This window comes from Nyctereutes procyonoides, unplaced genomic scaffold (assembly GCF_905146905.1).
Source record: "Nyctereutes procyonoides isolate TBG_1078 unplaced genomic scaffold, NYPRO_anot_genome, whole genome shotgun sequence".
NCBI lineage: Eukaryota > Metazoa > Chordata > Mammalia > Carnivora > Canidae > Nyctereutes > Nyctereutes procyonoides.
Window position 1 is genome coordinate 71,540,125 of NW_026575135.1, and position 16,998 is coordinate 71,557,122.

General features: G+C 55.9%; 1 protein-coding gene across 2 annotated transcripts; it reads left to right on the top strand.

Moving 5' to 3' along the window:
• Positions 1 to 6,259: 6,259 nt before the first annotated feature.
• SQSTM1 (sequestosome 1) lies at positions 6,260 to 16,998 on the top strand. 2 transcript variants are annotated; one of them, XM_055301389.1, is made up of 8 exons: positions 6,260 to 6,539; positions 7,937 to 8,032; positions 8,566 to 8,795; positions 8,892 to 9,033; positions 9,806 to 9,886; positions 14,732 to 14,949; positions 15,180 to 15,375; positions 16,122 to 16,998. In XM_055301389.1, exons 1-8 carry the CDS (start codon positions 6,329 to 6,331, stop codon positions 16,277 to 16,279), a joined length of 1,332 nt encoding a protein of 443 aa, XP_055157364.1. In that variant the 5' UTR covers positions 6,260 to 6,328; the 3' UTR covers positions 16,280 to 16,998. The 2 variants fall into 2 exon arrangements, with proteins under 2 accessions (XP_055157364.1, XP_055157365.1); XM_055301390.1 differs by having other exon boundaries at positions 15,186 to 15,375.

Genomic DNA, 16,998 nt, shown 5'->3' on the forward strand with positions numbered 1-16,998 from the left:
AGAATGGAAGCCCCCATTGGCAGACCCCAAGAGTGGGGAGTGTGGGTCCTTACAGCCCAGGGAGGGGTGTGGGCTATACCTTGTCAGTACCTGCGAACACTCCCTCCCAAATTCCTCCCACCAGACATGCTTTAACCAGTTCCCAGTGGAGGCCATCCTGCCTCCTATAGGCCCAGGCCCTGTGGGCTTCCGGGCCTCTCTCCTCAGGTCAGAACTGCCAGACTGGGACTCCTGGGCTCCAGGCACAGTTGGGTGCCAGGGATCCAGCCTCAGCCCCCTGGGCCCTAGGATGCCATTCCCTTGTCCTCTCCTCTGGTCACCTGTGGGAGCCCAGCGCATCTCCTGTCCCATGATCCGGGGGCCAGCTGGAACCTGGTGGCCAGGCAAGGTGGTGGCAGAGTCTTTACTTGGGCCACCATGGGAGGGGGTTGCTTGGGACTCCCTTTTCACAGGGAGCCAGTGCTGTTCCAAGGAGGATCCCCTGTAGTACCTGCTCCCTAGCATCAGGGCTACAGCGATGTTGGACTCTGTCCAACACTAACACCACCCCCACACACCCCAAAATGGTCCCTGAGCTCCACATACCAGGTACAGGGACATGGGCAGGACAAAAGGTGCCCACAGCCTGCCCTGGCCGCAGAGGGCATGCAGGGATGTGGAGGAGGAACCGAGCTAGGCATGCTGGGAAGAGGGGATCCCTGGCTCGGGGCACATGGGGCCTGGGCAATGTGGTGAGCCCCTCTGCAGCAAGCTGGAGAAGATGGGTGGGGAAGTGGGTGGGCAGACCCCGGCGGTGAGAGCTGTTGGGGCACTGGACTTTGGAGCATAAGAAAGCCTAGTAACTTTTCCAGAAGGTTTTCAATAGGACTTGGGCAGGTGGGGGTGGACATGGCTGGAAGCCACTGACCCCAAGCCCTTGCTTTTTCTCTGGAAAGCATGGCTCCCATTTCAGGGACCCTCTCATTGCCTGGCCTGGGATGGGAGCCTCTAGGAGATTGCATGCTGACCTCTCTTCCACCTGGCCCAGAACTGGGAGCCCCTGCACCCTCCTTCCGCACTGCCTATTCCCCTCTACCTCGAGCTGCTGTCACCTGGTCTGCAGGCCAAGATGCCTCCTCTGGTCTCTGCCTCTGTGGACTGGCCTGGGGTGCCTTGACCCATCCGGGGTCCCTGTACTGTCTCATCACAGTCTCCTACCCTATACCTCCTGGCTTCTCCATTTATGAATCCAGAACTGTCTGCTGGACCAGTGCCCCTGCTGGGATCTCCATGGGGCAAGGACCTGCCCTGGCCTGGGGGTCCAGGGACACACACCTGAGAAGGGGCTGCCCAGTGGGCACCAGTAGGGGGTGTTGAGGATGAGGTCAGGACTAGTCTCTTCCCAGGTGGCCCAGGGCTCCTTCCAGGGACCCCTAACTTGGCTCAAGCTCCTGGCCAGGCGTGCAGGACTGGGGTCTCAGCTAGAGAGGTGCCACCCAGTGGGCTAGTGCTTCTGCCCAGCTCAGGCTCCGAGCTTTCTGATACATATTTATTTACACCCAGCACCCAAATTAGGCTTTGGCCTGCCTCCTTTTGCTCCCTCAGCATTGATGAGAGCTGCCTCCGTGGCCCACTGCCCATGGAGGGGAACCAGCAGGTGTGGGCGGTGCCCCGTCTGGGACCCAAGTGTCCTGCCCCTGTGGGATGGTATGCAGGCAGCTGAGCCCAGAATGCTGGTCCAGCCATCCACCAGCAGCCATGGGAGCACTCCCATTCCGTGGCAACTCAGCATTACCTACCTCTCCAATCCTGCCTCTCCCTCATGATGCATGCCTTCGTTCTTTTTCTTTTCTTTCTTTTTTCTTTTCCTTCCTTCCTCTTTCTTTCTTTCTTTCTTTCTTTCTTTCTTTCTTTCTTTCTTTCTTTCTTTCTTTCTTTTCTTCTTTCTTTCTTTCTTTCTTCTTTCTTTCTTTTTCTTTCTCTCTCTTTTTCTTTCTTTTCTTTTCTTTCTTTCTTTCTTTTTTCTTTCTTTCTTTCTTCTTTTTTTCTTTGATTTTATTTATTTATTCATGAGAGACACAGAGAGGCAGAGACAGAAGCAGGCTCCATGCAGGGAGCCTGATGAGGGACTCAATCCCAGGACTCAGGATCACACCCTGGGCTGAAGGCAGGCGCTCAACCACTGAGCCACCCAGGGATCTCCGAGATCCTTTTCTTTTTTTAAAAAAGATTTATTGGGATCCCTGGGTGGCGCAACGGTTTAGCGCTTGCCTTTGGCCCAGGGCGCGATCCTGGAGACCCGGGATCGAATCCCACATCAGGCTCCCGGTGCATGGAGCCTGCTTCTCCCTCTGCCTGTGTCTCTGCCTCTCTCTCTCTGTGACTATCATACATAAATAAATAAAAATTAAAAAAATAAAAAACAAAATGCAAAATATTAAAAAATAATAATAATAAAAAAATAAATAAAAAAAATAAAAAAGACTTATTTATTGGGGCACCGGGGTGGCTCAGCAGTTGAGCGTCTGCCTTTGGCTCAGGTCGTGATCCCAGCAGTTGAGCGTCTGCCTTTGGCTCAGGTCGTGATCCTAGGTTCCTGGGATCGAGTCCCACATCAGGATCCCCATAGGGAGCCTGCTTCTGCCTCTGCCTGTGTCTCTGTGTCTCTCATGAATAAATAAATAAAATCTAAAAAATATATATTATATTTATTTATTTATTTTTGAGACAGAGGAGGGGGAGGGGCAGAGGGAGAAGGAGAGAGATCTTCAAGCGGACTCTGCTTTGAATGTGGAGCATGGGTGTGGAGCCCCATGCAGGCCTGAATCTCTCAACTCTATCACCAAGCCAAAACTAAGAGTTGGACGCACCACCCAGGCATCCTGAGTCCCTTTGCTTTACGAACTACCCCCAAGCCCACACCCTATGCCCCACTTCCCCACACCCCATGCCCCACTCCCCCAACCCCCATGCCCCACCCTCCCACCCCTTGGCTGGGCTGTGAGCTTTTGCAGGAAGGGTTAAAAGGAGGTGACATCCAGTGTCTGGGGATTTTCCCAAGGGGGTTCTCAGGCCCTGTGGAGAGGATGACAATGCAGAAGAGAGGGAGAGTTCTAGACAGGGGGAGGAGCCAGGGGAAAGTCATCAGGTGGAATGAGTTGGCATGGTTAGGAATCATGGTGGGGGTGTGTCCCTCCTGTGAGGGAGTGGAAAGGAGTGGAAGACATGAACCACACTTCCTCCACAGAGAAACAAACTCAGTCCTTGGACCTAGTGCTGGGTTCTGGAGGAGCCCGATTCCCAGTTATCCTCAGTTTCCCCTAAGGTGGCCCAGAGGAGTGTGGCCTTATCTCCTGTCACCCCAGCACTCATCTGTAGGTTTGGCTCCATACCACAAAGAAAATAAACAGAACTTCAAAAAAACCATTGTCAAGGGATGGGAGTACTTCTGAAGGGAGGAGGTAATGAGAAGGTTCCAACATACTCCGTAGCAATAAACCAAATCAGATGATCTCCTGGCTGCCCCCATTCGTCCCCCAGAAACTCCTGACAGAGGTCTCTTTAGTGCTTTCCACTCTCTCAACTCAAACCCTTCCAGACACCTTCACCCCCCAGCTGATGCCCCCCAAGGCAGCCCAAACACCTCTAGCACACCCAGGGGGCATTACCCCAGAGGGGGCCCCATCTAAGCCCCATTTCAAGATGAGGACACTGAGAAGCTTGCCATATGCCGAAGATGGCTAGACTAGTAGAGAGTGGGTCTTCTTCTTCCTTTTTTTTCCTTTTTTTTTTTTAATAAAGATTTTATTTATTTATTCATGAGAATACACAGAGAGGAGAGAGAGAGAGGCAGAGACATAGGCAGAGATAGAAGCAGGCTCCTTGCTGGGAGCCTGATGTGGGACTTGATCCTGGGTCTCCAGGATCATGCCCTGGGCAGAAGGCAGGTGCTAAACTGCTGAGCCACCCAGGGATCCCTTCCTTTTTTTTTTTTTTTTTAAGGATTTTATTTATTTATTCATGAGAGACACACAGAGAGGCAGAGTCACAGGCAGAGGGAGAAGCAGGCTCTCTGTGGGGAGCCCGATGTGGGACTCAACCCCAGGATCACGTCCTGAGCCGAAGGCAGAAGCTCGATCGCTGAGCCACCAGGTGTCCCGATAGTGGGTCTTCTGACGGGTGCCAGTGGTTCCAGGGGAGGTCCCTGATGTGCAGGGAGGGGAAGGGTGGCCAGTGTCAGAAGCATCCTTGGACCATGGGGACAGGGTCTGGTTGGCTCTGGTATCTCTGCTGCCAGCTCCCTGCCACCCTGGGCCTCTGTGGGCTCCTGTGGCTCAGGGTCCTGTTCCCCACCCCTGCTGCCTGGCTGCCTGTTAAAATGTCACTGAAATAGGTGGCAGCGGGGTGGGGATCCCCCCTGTTAATGACGGTGGTCATGGGATGCTGACTCACTGCCGGCCAGACCACCTGACCTCTCCCGGCAGGCGACAGGGCCCTGCCAGGGGGTTCCCCAGCTGCTGCCTTGTTTACTTCGCACTGGCCTTGGGGGAGGGCAGGGCAAGGGCCACTGGGCAGTAGGGCATCCTGGGAAGGCCAGAGCTAGGACTCTCTGTGTGTGTCAACCTCAGGTTGGCTTCCCTGGGCCCCATTTCCTGCCATCCCTTTTCCCCGAAGCTCTCTCCTTCCCTCCTTGAAAACCCACACAATCCCAAATGGGGCCATACGGCCAGAAAGCAAAGCAGGCTTTGCTGGCAGCATGTTTCCACTGCTTGATTGGACAGAGGCCGCACCTCAAGCCTTGCCTGAGACCCGAGGTTCCCCAGAGCCCCAGGGCTCTCCTTCTGCACCCCCACTCACTCAGATGAGGCCACTGAAACTTGGGGTGGGTGGGAAGCTGGGCTCCTGGCCCAGCCTGCCCTGGGTTTCGAGGCTCCCGGGCTTGAGTCACACCCATGGACACCTGTGGGCCCCAGCAGCCTCTGCCCAGCACTGCCTCAGTCCATCCTCTGACCCTGTCTGCAGGGCAATGGGCGCTGGGTCACCTTCCCAGGCACGACACAGGGAGGGGCCTGAGAGGGTACGGCCTCTGTAAAGGGTTGCTTGGGCTGGGTATGCATACTCTGGAGCCCCCACCAGCCACACCTGTGGAGACAGGTCCCTGCTGTGTTCCCATAAGCAAATCGCCTTCCCATCCGAGAGCAAAGGCCGCCCACCCTTCCCTTCTGGGGTTCCCATTTCTTGAGGTTTTCCCTGTTCCCACAAACCCCACCATGAGAGGACATAACGTTGACTCAGCAAGTCTGACTTCTACTCATAGGACCCCACCTGGGAGACTTCATAGGGTAATGTACCCTTCCCCCACCTTCCCCCAGACCTGTGAACAGGTGGGTTTTGTCACATAAAGCAGTGTTACTTGGTTACCAATAGCTGGAGGGCTATTGGTCTGACCTCTGGGTTGCCCATGAGGCCGACAGGCCTGAGACCACACAGGCCCTTTTGGGCACCACCTGCTGCAGTGAACTCTGTGTAGACAGGTGGGTGACTGGCTGCCCATGGGGAGTCTGTTGGACTGTACTGAACAGCTGATGCCCAGTGAGGCTCCAGGAAGCCTTGGCTGGCCCTCTGGCCAGGTGAGGGTGAGAGGACCCTGTGCTCTTCAGGCACCTTTCCACCTTACCCCCTATTACACTGGGAGGTCCTGTGATGCTCAGGCCCAAGTCTGGGGTTATGTCCCTCAACCCAGGAAGTGGCCGTCATGGAGGATGCTGGGGGCGGTGGAGCAGGCGGCCACCCGCACAGCCAGGTGCTTCCAATGGACCGGAGAGCACCTCAGGAGCCCGTGGGTTCGGGCCCCTTGACCCCCGCCCCCCTCCGGCCTCAGGCATCCCCGGCGGCCTCCGTTCGGCTTTGCAGAGTCACGGCCAGGGCCAGGCCTGGGAGGGGTCTGGGGCAGGACCCCTGGGGGGGGCTTCCCTGCAGGGGAGGCGGCAGGAGCCCAGCCCCAGAGCCGGCAGCGTCCGGGGGCACTGAGGACAGTAAGGGGGGGGTCGGCCATAGGGGGCGCCGGAGACCCAGGGCCGAGAGCGGAGGGAGGGGCCGACGGAGGGGAGGGGGCAGCGAGCTGGGGCCTCCGCAGGGCGGCTCGCGCGGGGCGGCGTGGGCGGGGGCGCGGGGGGCGGGCGGGGGCGCGGAGCCCCGCCCCCGGAGGCGGCCAGGGCGTGGCCTCCCTCGTTTCCTACAAAGGCCGCGCGCCCCGCGCCGCCGCGGCCCAGCCGTCCCGCCGCCCGCCGCCCGCCGCCCGCCGCTCGCCGCCGCGGCCCAGCCGTCCCGCCGCCCGCGCCCGGCAGCGATGGCGTCGCTCACCGTGAAGGCCTACCTTCTGGGCAAGGAGGACGCGGCGCGCGAAATCCGCCGCTTCAGCTTCTGCTTCGGCCCCGAGCCCGAGGCGGAGATGGAGGCGGAGGCGGCGGCCGGGCCCGGGCCCTGCGAGAGGCTGCTGAGCCGGGTGGCCGCCCTGTTCCCGGTGCTGCGTCCCGGCGGCTTCCAGACGCACTACCGCGGTGAGCGGGCCGGCGCCGTCGGGGCGCTGCGCGGGGCGGCCGTCCGGGTGGGCGTCGGGGGCGGCGGCGGCGGCGGCGGCGGCGGCGGCGGCGGCGGGGGCGGGGGCGGCGGCGGCCGGGGCGGGGGCGGGGGCCGGGGCGCACGGCGCCGCCCCTCCCCCACCCCGCCGTGACGTCGCAGGCCTGGGCGACCTCGCGCTCGAGTTCGCTCACCCCGGCTGCCGCCGATCCGGGGCTGGCGGGGGCTGCGTGGGGTGGCCCCGATACCCGCCGGCGGGAGCTCGCTGGGTTTCTGGCCGCGCGCTGCGCCCGGCGGCCGCTGGGGGCCTGGGGGTGCGGAGCCGAGCGGGGCGGCCGGGGGCGAGGCGGGCAGCCAAGGCCGGCCCCTGGGAGGGGCAGTGCCGGGACCTCCCGCAGGAGCGCTGCCAGCTGGCCGGAGCAGCTCTTGGTTTGTTTTTGTGACGACTTTATGGAGCCGCAATTCACTTCCCGTGTAATTCGTCCACTTAACGTGAACGGTTGTGGGAGACCTGTGTACCCCTCCTCGCAGGCGTAGGAGGAGCGCTGCTTCACCTGGGAAAGGACCTCTACTGCTTCGTTTTCTCTGTGGAGTTCCCTGCTCTGGACGTTCCATGTGAACCTATATGCGGCCCCCCAATCTCACATACTCCTTTGTGACTGGCTTCTTGTATTCAGCATAACACTTTCAAGGTTTAGTGCGTCCTTGGGTATGTCCGTACTTCGTTCCTTTTTGTGGTGAATAACATTCCATTTTCTGGACATACTACATTCTCTATCCACTCATTAGTTGGTGAGTGTTTGGGTTATCACCTTCTGACACTGCCATTGTCCTTATGGCGGCTGTTTTTATGGTGGATGTTGCATCCAGTGGCCCACAGAGCTGGTTCGGCCTGCATGGTGGTACTTTAACACCCTTTGCTAAATCTACAATTAAAAATCAAAGAGTACATATGAATACTTTAGCTTCGTTGGGGGTAGATGTACTCATCTGCTTGATTCTCCTAAACCACAAGAGGCCCAAGGCCTTTGGAGGGGTCATAGGTGAGGATCTCCTACAGTTGAAGACGGGTCTGGGCCCAGGCCTGATCAGATGTGCATGGAGGTGGCAGCTGGCTCAGAGGCAGAGTGGCAGGAGGCCAGTTGCCCCTGCACACACATGCTCTGTGTCCTCTGGGTGCCCAGGGCCCAACTTGGAGGATTTATCTTGTAGGCAGTGGCACAATGAACAGGCAATCTGGCCTCAGCCCTGCTGCCCGCTGGCTCACGGAGGCGTGCTTCGGTTCCTAGGCCCGTGGATGCCCCTCTAGCACTTTTCAGTAGCTTGTGTCCCACAGAGAAACCTTGGGTGCTCACGTGCTGTCTTTTAAATAATCTAGATGAGGATGGAGACTTGGTTGCCTTTTCCAGTGACGAAGAACTGACCATGGCAATGTCCTATGTGAAGGATGACATCTTCCGCATTTACATTAAAGGTAAAGGTCTGATTTGGCTGCTGCTTGAAGCAGGATGCTTCTTGCTGAGTAAGACCTGTTTTGAGGTTTTGGAGAAATCCCTTCAAAGTAGTGGAGAAGAACCTGGGAGTGGTTTAAGACTGAGAATCACCTCAGTGCTTGGCCTGAGAAAGGAATCCCAACGACCACAAGGGGTGGGGCCTGAGGATCTCTGGGTTCTCTCTTGATTGTGCCCAGACTAAGGGGGCAGGAGGGGGCAGCTTTGGGGATACCCTGGGGGTTAACATGGGGCAGGGCCAAAGGTGTACAGACACAGCTCCCTGATGCTTGTCACTTGGCCTGGGCCACAAGTACCTGGATAACACAGGCACGGGACTGGGACCCTCCCAGCAGGTTCTCGGGTCCCTTTGTTGCTGTCCCTCCAATGGCTGAGTTCTGCATGGACTCTGTGTCTGGAGAGCAGGGCCGGGGGTCCTGCTACCTACAAGCTCCACAGTGGTGACAAATGGGAAACGTACAGGGTCCCACCTCATGGCTCTTTGTCCTCCCTGCAGAGAAGAAGGAGTGTCGGCGGGACCACCGCCCCCCATGCGCTCAGGAGGCACCACGTGGCCTGGTGCACCCCAATGTGATCTGTGACGGTTGCAATGGGCCAGTGGTGGGGACCCGCTACAAGTGCAGCGTCTGCCCGGACTATGACCTGTGTGCTGCCTGTGAGGGAAAGGGCCTGCATCGGGAGCATAGCAAGCTTGTCTTCCCCGGCACCTTTGGGCCCTTCTCAGAGGTGAGTGGGGCTTCTCTGCAGGCTGGGTGGGCACCGGGTGCAGGGAGGCATCCTCTGTTCTGGTGTCACTCTACCCCTCTGCTACCTCCTCTCTAGGGCTTTTCTCATAGCCGCTGGCTCCGAAAGCTGAAACACGGGCACTTTGGGTGGCCTGGCTGGGAGATGGGCCCACCAGGGAACTGGAGCCCGCGTCCTCCCCGGGCTGGGGATGCCCGCCCTGGCCCTGCAGCAGAATCAGGTGAGGCTTGTATTTGTGGGCTTCTGTGGCGGGAGCTGTCAGGGCTGGGAGAGCTGGAGGGCCTTTCCCATGTTTTGTGTGGCTGCTGAGCCTGTGGCTGGGGCAGGGGGGTGGGGGGCTTAATCCTCAGCCTTGCAAAGTGGGGAGCGTCCTCTTCATTTCGCACACAGGACATTTCGCGCACACTGATGGCCCATGGCCGCTGATTCACCTGCACCAGATTTAGACTTGGCCCAGATGTGGCTCAGTCCTAAATCACACCCCATCTTGTCAAGCCTTTTTATTTTTATTTTTTTTTAAGTAAGCTTTATACCTAGCTGGGAGCTTGAACCCACGACCCTGAGATCAAGCATTGTATGTTCTACTGTTTGAGCCAGCTGGGCATCCTGCTCAAATATTTTTAAACGTATTCACAGAGTTAAATACTTAACATATAACTTGTGTTTCAGAATTTTAGATTCTGGCTTTATTCTAAATTTATTAATTTTTCTGTTCCTCTGGTTTACCTTGTTCTTTGGAACCAAGGTGAGGAGGTTTGTTTGATATTTGACATCTGAGCTAGAATGGGGTCCATATTTCATACCCCATGCAGTGAATCCCCCTCGGCTTCTGAACAGCAGTGTCACAGAGCAGCCCAGGATGGTGGGGATGGAGGGGCAGGGTCCCAGGGATGGATGGGCCCTGTGATGAAGGTGATGTGATTGTAACAGGTGTTCAAGTCCTTGAGAAATCTGCTTTGAATTGAATGTTTTTGTTTCTTTGAAAACCAAAGTTTCTGGTCCATCGGAGGATCCCAGTGTGAATTTCCTCAAGAATGTCGGGGAGAGTGTGGCGGCTGCCCTGAGCCCTTTGGGTAAGTGGCTGCCTCTGTCCTTTGGGAGTGGCAGCAACTCCGAGTGCTGGGTGATGGGTGGCTTTGGGCGGCTGGCCCCTGGGTTGCTGTAGAGGAATGCTAACTTCCGTGCCCTTGTAGCGTCACATAGGCCTTTGCCATAGCGCGGCACTGCAGGCCACTCATTTGAATTCCTGACAGTTTCTTGAGCTTTCCCCATGGAATAAAGTGGAATCAGAGAGTGGTTGGTTGGGATAATCCCAGTAGGCTGAGCTACGGGCTTGGCCTGTCAGCCTCTGACTGTTCTTCCCACAGAGGACAGTATTCTCCTCACCTCCACCCTACAAACAGCCCAGGGTTTACTCAAGGACTTGGGTGAGTCATTAGCTGAGAGGCCATTTCTCTTTTCCTCCCTTTTGTCTTTTGCAGTACCAGCCTTTTTGGTGCTTGCCAAGTACCAGACTTGTGCCCATGCTAGGGAGCAGGGCATGAGGGAGGCGGGAGTTCTATATGATGCCCAGTACCTGGCCCTCAGTTCAGGTGTGAGGTGTCTGGGTGGGTGAACCAAAGCAGGTGCCCCCAAGTGGTGAGCCTGGCCCAAGGCTTTAGAAGGCACCTGTTGTATCTGCAGCCCTGACGGTGGTCGCTGCAGGGCTGGGCCCTGTGGCAGTGGGAGTCCATGACAAAGGTGATCTCTGGTGCAAGATTACAGCAGGTCCATGATCTTTGCCTAGAAGAGCGCTCACCTCTGTGACTGCGGTGGCAGGAAGTGTCCGCTCAGGTGGCCTAGAAGGCCTGTCCGAAAGGATGCAGATGGGAAGGGAGGCAGGACTGCTCTTGCCTCCCACTGGATACCGTTTCAGCTGCCACTCCTTAAGGCCAGGACACAACTTCAAAGCAGCAGTGATGTCCTGGCCTTGCTGCTCCGTGAAACAGCTCAGACCATATACTGTTTTTGGGACTGGAGTCAAAGGCTCTTTAGAGAAAGTGAAAAGAGAGCTGATGTTCTTAGTGCTTTCTAAGGAGGATAAAAGTGGAGCAGTGATTAGGTCATAATCGGGAGATAAGCCTAGTGCTAAACCCCAGCTGCCACTTGAGATGTGGTGACGAAAGCACGAGGCTGTGTTGAACTTTGAGAGATGGTCCTCTAACGGGTTGTGATTTAAGGGCACGGGAAGCTGTGCAGAATCCCAGGTCAACATTCTGGATCCTGGTAAATTAGTCTTGGGTTGGGCCTGGGATCTGTGTGTTTTGAAGGCTTGCCAGTGACTTTGGGTCACACTTGCTGTCCATCCTGAGGCCCATCTGCGCTGGGGGCATGTTTCAGAGCTTGACCCAAATTCCCTACACAGGACTTAACGGGAATAATTTTGGCAGTGCTCAGAGGTGTTGTAGGATAAGGGTAAAGGCCTTTTCAGGTCTTTCAAAGTGGATGGAGTTACTTTGTACCAACTTGAGAGGAGCCTAGAGCTGTCCAGAAAAACAAGGGAAGTTTCAGTAAGTATGCTTTTGAGGGTTTCAGTTGAGGAGGGCCACTTGAGGAATTTATTCAACTCTAGAGTTATAGGTATTTTCCTTTGTTACAAGGAACTGACAGCTAGGATGACTCATCCTGCTAACTGCCTAGAAGGGACTGTTCCCAGAGCAGGGGCCCAGAGGGACAGCCAGTAATACCTCCCAGAGGGCAGGCAGACTGTGTGCAGTGACTCAGCGGTTTCAAAGTAAAACCCCAAGACCTTGTTTGGTAGGTGTCATAAGAACCAGCTGAGCGGGTCTACCATGGAGTCACAGGACTGCTCTGGCTTGGGTTTGTAGTCACTGATTCCTTTACAAAGGTCCTGTCATTTGTTCACACAGAAAAGTTAGACGGTATATGGGTGTTCACTCAGTATATGGGTATATACTGTTCTTCCAACTTTTTTGTTTGGTTGAACCTTTCCTTTTTTCTTTAAAGGTTTATTTCTTGAGAGAGTGTGTGTGCAGGTGTGGGGGAAGGGCAGAGGGAGAGAGAATCCCAAGCAGACTCCCAGCTGAGCACTAAGCTGGACACATGGGGTTTGAGATTAGGACCTGAGTTGAAACCAGGGGTTGGAAACTCAACCTACTGAGCCATCCAGGTGCCCCTGCTTGACCCTTTCATGATGAAAAGTTGGAGGGAGGGGGCATCTGAGTGGCTTAAACATCTGTCTTTGGCTCAGGTCATGATCCCAGGGTCCTGGGACTGAGCCTCACACTGGGCTCCCTACTCAGCGGGGCGTCTGCTTCTCCCTCTGCCCCTCCACTTGTGTTCTCTCTTGCTCTCTCTCTCTTTCAAATAAATGAATAAATCTTAAAGAAAAAAAAAAAGTCGGAGAGAGGGTAAAAGGAGAAAAGGGACTTAAATATTGCAGATGGGAGTATTGGTAACTAAGCCTGTCTTTATCTCTATTTGCTCCTCACTCTACCAAAGTGACAATAAGGGGATTAAACACAAGAGTATAAAGCAACACAGACAAAGAAAAAGGAAAGTCCTAGATGACGAGGTAAGATGACCTTAAACTTTGAAAGACAAGCAGTGGATTTTGAGGGTGGTGAGCAACTGTGTGGAGGCATCAGAGGCCAGGGAATTGGGGGTGTTTGAAGACCAGTCTTCAGAATCCTGTAGCCATTACTGGCTGGTCAGCCGAATGATGGTCCCTGCCATCCCAGGCATGAGACCTGATGGTTAGATGCTGGAGGGCACAGGGCGAGGCGGCAGCCTGAGTGAGCAGTCGGTCCAGCAGGGGCTGAGGTGTCCCTGCTCGGGAGAGGCCATGCGTGCCAGGGCAGTGTCCTGTAGCTCTGCCACCCAGGATCCCACTGCCTGGCCAGGTGCCCCATCACCCTCCAGAGGAAAGCGAATCATGGCCCTGGCCCCTCGGGGTTCCTCCTGGCAGCCTCCTCTTAATGCCTTGCTAGGATCAGACTGCCGTGGTTGCCAGCCGTTGGGGAAAAATCGCAGCGTATGGACAAGGAGGAACATGGGGAAGGATGAGAGTGTCCGCATCCTCCATGAGATCCAAATAAGTACTTCCATCCTTGATAGAAGAACAGGATACCATAGAAATGATAACAGATTTATAGAGAACAGATTAATAACATTTCCTGGGAATTAAGAAAAATAAGATAAAAAAAACTTCAAGAGAAGGCTTAGGTTTTAAGGTCATTTCAAGGAAATGTTCTAAAAACAAGAGGTGAGGAGAGTGAAAAGGTGAGAAGGTCTGAGAGTTAGTTCTGGAAGGCCCAGTGTAGGAGGTATTATAGGAGTTTGAGGAAGAGAGAGCAGATAGAAGTGAAGGAAGGAAGGAAGGAAGGAAGGAAATGAACAGAAGACCATGTCAGCCCAGAGGACGTGAACCTCTGGATTGAGGGGACTCCGCAGTGCCTTGGACAGTGACCAGAAAGATCCCTCACCAGAGATCATTGTCCCGTCCCAGAACCCTCTAGAGACAGGGAGGCTCTGGAAAAGCCCTAGGTGGCAGAGCTCAAAGAGCCAGTGCAGGAGACTGTGGAACACCACCAGTGACTTCAGAAGTCTGAGTTGAAATGGTTGTTAACCTAGGATGCTATGCTCAACTGAAGCTGCCTCCTGTGAGGCCAGAACAAAGCTGCTCTCAGGTGTGCAGGGTCTTCATCATCTTACCTTGGCTTGAACCCCCCCCCCCCCCACCGAAAGGAAGAAAAACCCAGAATGGAGAAGGCGCTGCAAAGTGGGACCCAGTACCTGAGCCAGGGTGGCTGGTGCCAGGCAGAGAGGAAGGGCTGTCACCATGTAGCTGCTGTACCTCTGCCCTGGAGGACCTGCCAGTCCAGGGCAGGAGCCGGAGGTGGTGCTGAGGAGGTGGTCTCCGGGGATACGTGAGCTGCAGGGTGTCTAGTACTTAGCCCATGTGGCAGTTGTGGAAAGCTGTTGCACAATACAGGGCGAGTTAGCAAAATGAGAAGAGCAGGCATTGTTGATGCTATAAAAACAAAAGCCCCGCAAGGAAATAAGTGCAGTCTGGGCAAGTAGAGAACCAGATCTATATAGTGGCGGTAAAACAAACAGTGTTGTTTTCACTAAAAGTTAAGTTTTTGAAAGGACGGGAAGGGGGAGGTGTGTGTAGATCTAGAACAAGAAGCAGTAAACGTGAGTCAAAGGAAAGGCAGTGTGGATTGAAAGCTGTCTGGGGAGCAGGTGGGCTGTGTGGTGGGTGCCAGGAATCTTGGCTAGAGCCTTCTGGAACCGTCTCTTAGCTGTGGGCCTGTTGTCCTTTGATAAGTGAGGCCATGTGTGGGCCTGCGCTTCTGGCCTTGTGGGCTCCGCCAGGGCAGAGCAGGATGCCTGTGGTCACTGTGCGTGTGTTTTGTGGCACCAGCCACCCCCTCCCCCCCGCCCCAGCTAAGTGTTAGGCTTCGTATGGTCCTGGTGGCGTGGCTGGGGGCTCTGGCCACGGGTGGTGTTTGGCTTCCTGTTCCTCACTTGCTGTCTACGCTGGGGAAAATGGGCTCTTGCTGGGGTTCCTGGCTCCAGAGCTGACCGGGATGTTAGCAGAGATTAAGGTTCCATTAGGCTGAAAGTGGAGGAAGGTCTGGTGAGGTGGCTGAGTCTGTGGACATTTTCTAGGGGCCAGGTTTGGGGCCCGGGTATTGGGAGCCAGTAAGCCCCGGGGATCCTGAAGGCCCGAGGTGACCAGCCGTTTGCCTTGGGGCCAGTGCAGTGGCCCCATGCCCAGGTCCCACACTGGCTGTGCGACTCTCGGGTCTGTGGTGGCGCCGCCGTCCCAAGCCCCAAGCGCATGTACTGTGGCCCTGGCCAGGAGGCCCTTGGGCCGGCTCCAGGTTGAGCTTCCCCCTTGGTGTCTGCAGGCATCGAAGTGGACATTGACGTGGAACACGGAGGGAAGCGAAGCCGCCTCACCCCCGTCTCGCCAGGTGGCTCCAGCACGGAGGACAGGGGAAGCTCTCAGCCCAGCAGCTGCTCTTCCGATCCCAACAAACCCGATGTGGATCGGGATCCGGAGGGCACCGCACAGGCGCTAGCTGAGCAAATGGACAAGGTTGCCCTGGAGTCGGGGCCGCCCGAGGCGAGTACCCGCCCAGGCCGGGGCTGTCGCTGTGTACTCTTTCTCTCTGGGCCCTGGGCATAGCTGACCCAAGCATGTCCTGGTCGGAGTGCCGTTGGTAGCGCTGATGTCATTCTGTGACCCCACTGCTAGAACTTTCCTCCTGTGGCCTTCACGCTTGGTGCTCCCAGGAACGGAGGCTGGGGGCAGGCGAGCTGGTGCTTGTGTGCTCACGGGTGGTTCTGTTCCAGGAACAGATGGAGTCTGATAACTGCTCAGGAGGAGACGAAGACTGGACTCATTTGTCTTCAAAGGAAGTGGACCCGTCCACAGGTGAACTGCAGTCTCTACAGATGCCTGAATCCGAAGGGCCCGGTTCCCTCGGCTCTTCTCAGGAAGGGCCCACAGGACTGAAGGAGGCTGCTCTGTACCCGCATCTGCCACCAGGCAAGTGATTTCAGGCAGTGTCCTTTTTTTTCTCCAGACCATCCTGTTCCCTCCTAGCATTTGGAACTGGAATCTCGCTGGCAGTGGGACTTAGAAGCACAGAGGCCCAGGAGCAGGGGTCATAGCCGGGGTCCTCCCCCCGTGGAGGAGGTAGTGAGGCCACATGGGGACTGTGGCTTTGAGGGCACATGCTGAAGAGAAGCAGCGGGATGCCATGCTCTGATTGTCATGGTCACAAGATGACGGTGTGTCAGAATAACACAGGTGAAAACCCACCCTTTGGGTTCTGGGTGTTCATCTTGTCTGCACCAGGGCAGGGGGCAGCAAGCTGTCACAGGCCAGCAATGATTTTTTTTTTTCATTTTTATAATGTTTGGAAAAGATCAGGATGTAAAAATTGTATGAGGTGAAAATTTCAGCGTCCAAAATAGAAGTCATGCTGAAGCACAGCCCCACTCCTGTTTACAAGCTGCCTGGCTGTTCTGTTGTGGTGCAGAGGCGAGCACACCCCACAGAGCAGCTTAGCGGATTCACCCTCAGCCCTTTATGGGAAGAGCTTGTCAGAGGCTGTGTGTGTGGGGGGGGAGGTGAGAGAAGAGCTTGTCAGGCTGCGTGTCCGTGCACGCGCACGCACCACGAGGGTCAGCGAACCTATGGAGGGCTGGCTTGTGGCACTGCGGCGTGCTCACTGGCTGGCCGGGCTGTACCCCGAGCTGCTTCTCATGGCTCTGTCCTCTCTCTGGCAGAGGCTGACCCCCGGCTGATCGAGTCGCTCTCCCAGATGCTGTCCATGGGCTTCTCTGATGAAGGTGGCTGGCTCACCAGGCTCCTGCAGACCAAGAACTACGATATTGGGGCGGCCCTGGACACCATCCAGTATTCAAAGCATCCGCTGCCGTTGTGACAGCTTTCACTCTCTGTTCTGTCCCCCTTCTTGACTCCTAGTTGTGATGAGATAGTGTAGAACAGCCGGGCCTCTCTGGTGGCCAGTTTTTTTGCATTCTTCTTCCAGAATCTGGGGGGCGGGGATGCATGCAGCCCTAGAGGGCCACAGAACAGGTGACAGGAGGGGGAGGCCTGAGTGCGGGTGCTGATGGCCACGCAGCATTTCCCAGCTTTCCCGGGGTGTCCTGAAGCTTCCGGGGGGGGGGGGGCGCTTGTCAGGGAGGACGGGGAGGGCAGATAGCATATTCCTGCTCCACCCACCCCACCCCTATCCCTCCTCTCCCTGGATTACACCAGCAGTCCACAGCGTCTTGCCTATGGCCTTCTGTTTTTTTTTTCCTTTTCAATGACAAATAGTAGGCTGACCTGTAGTTGATTTTGTGCTAGAAACCTGATCGGCTCCAAGTTTAGACTGAGTACAACCAACATCCTGTTGGCTGGGGTAGGAGCGGGTCCTGGAGGGCAGGGCAGTCCCAGGACTGGGCTTCTGGAATCCCGTGGTCCTGAGGGGCCAGTGCTCACAGAATGCTGTCTGCTCCATAACGACTCTACCCTCATTTCCGAACCTGTTGCTTTTAAAAAGGAGATCCCTTTGTAACCATCCTATTGCTATGTTGTAAACAACCTGTAATTAAATGGTAAAAGCACTTTAATCAAAGATGCTGCAACCAGAGATGA

Excerpts from the sequence above, each read along its gene's own strand:
- SQSTM1 (XM_055301389.1), top strand. The coding sequence starts at position 6,329 with ATGGCGTCGCTCACCGTGAAGGCCTACCTTCTGGGCAAGGAGGACGCG. Across the intron at positions 8,033-8,565 it reads CTTCCGCATTTACATTAAAG|AGAAGAAGGAGTGTCGGCGG; the intron begins GTAAAGGTCTGA and ends TCCTCCCTGCAG. Across the intron at positions 9,034-9,805 it reads TGGCCCTGCAGCAGAATCAG|TTTCTGGTCCATCGGAGGAT; the intron begins GTGAGGCTTGTA and ends TGAAAACCAAAG.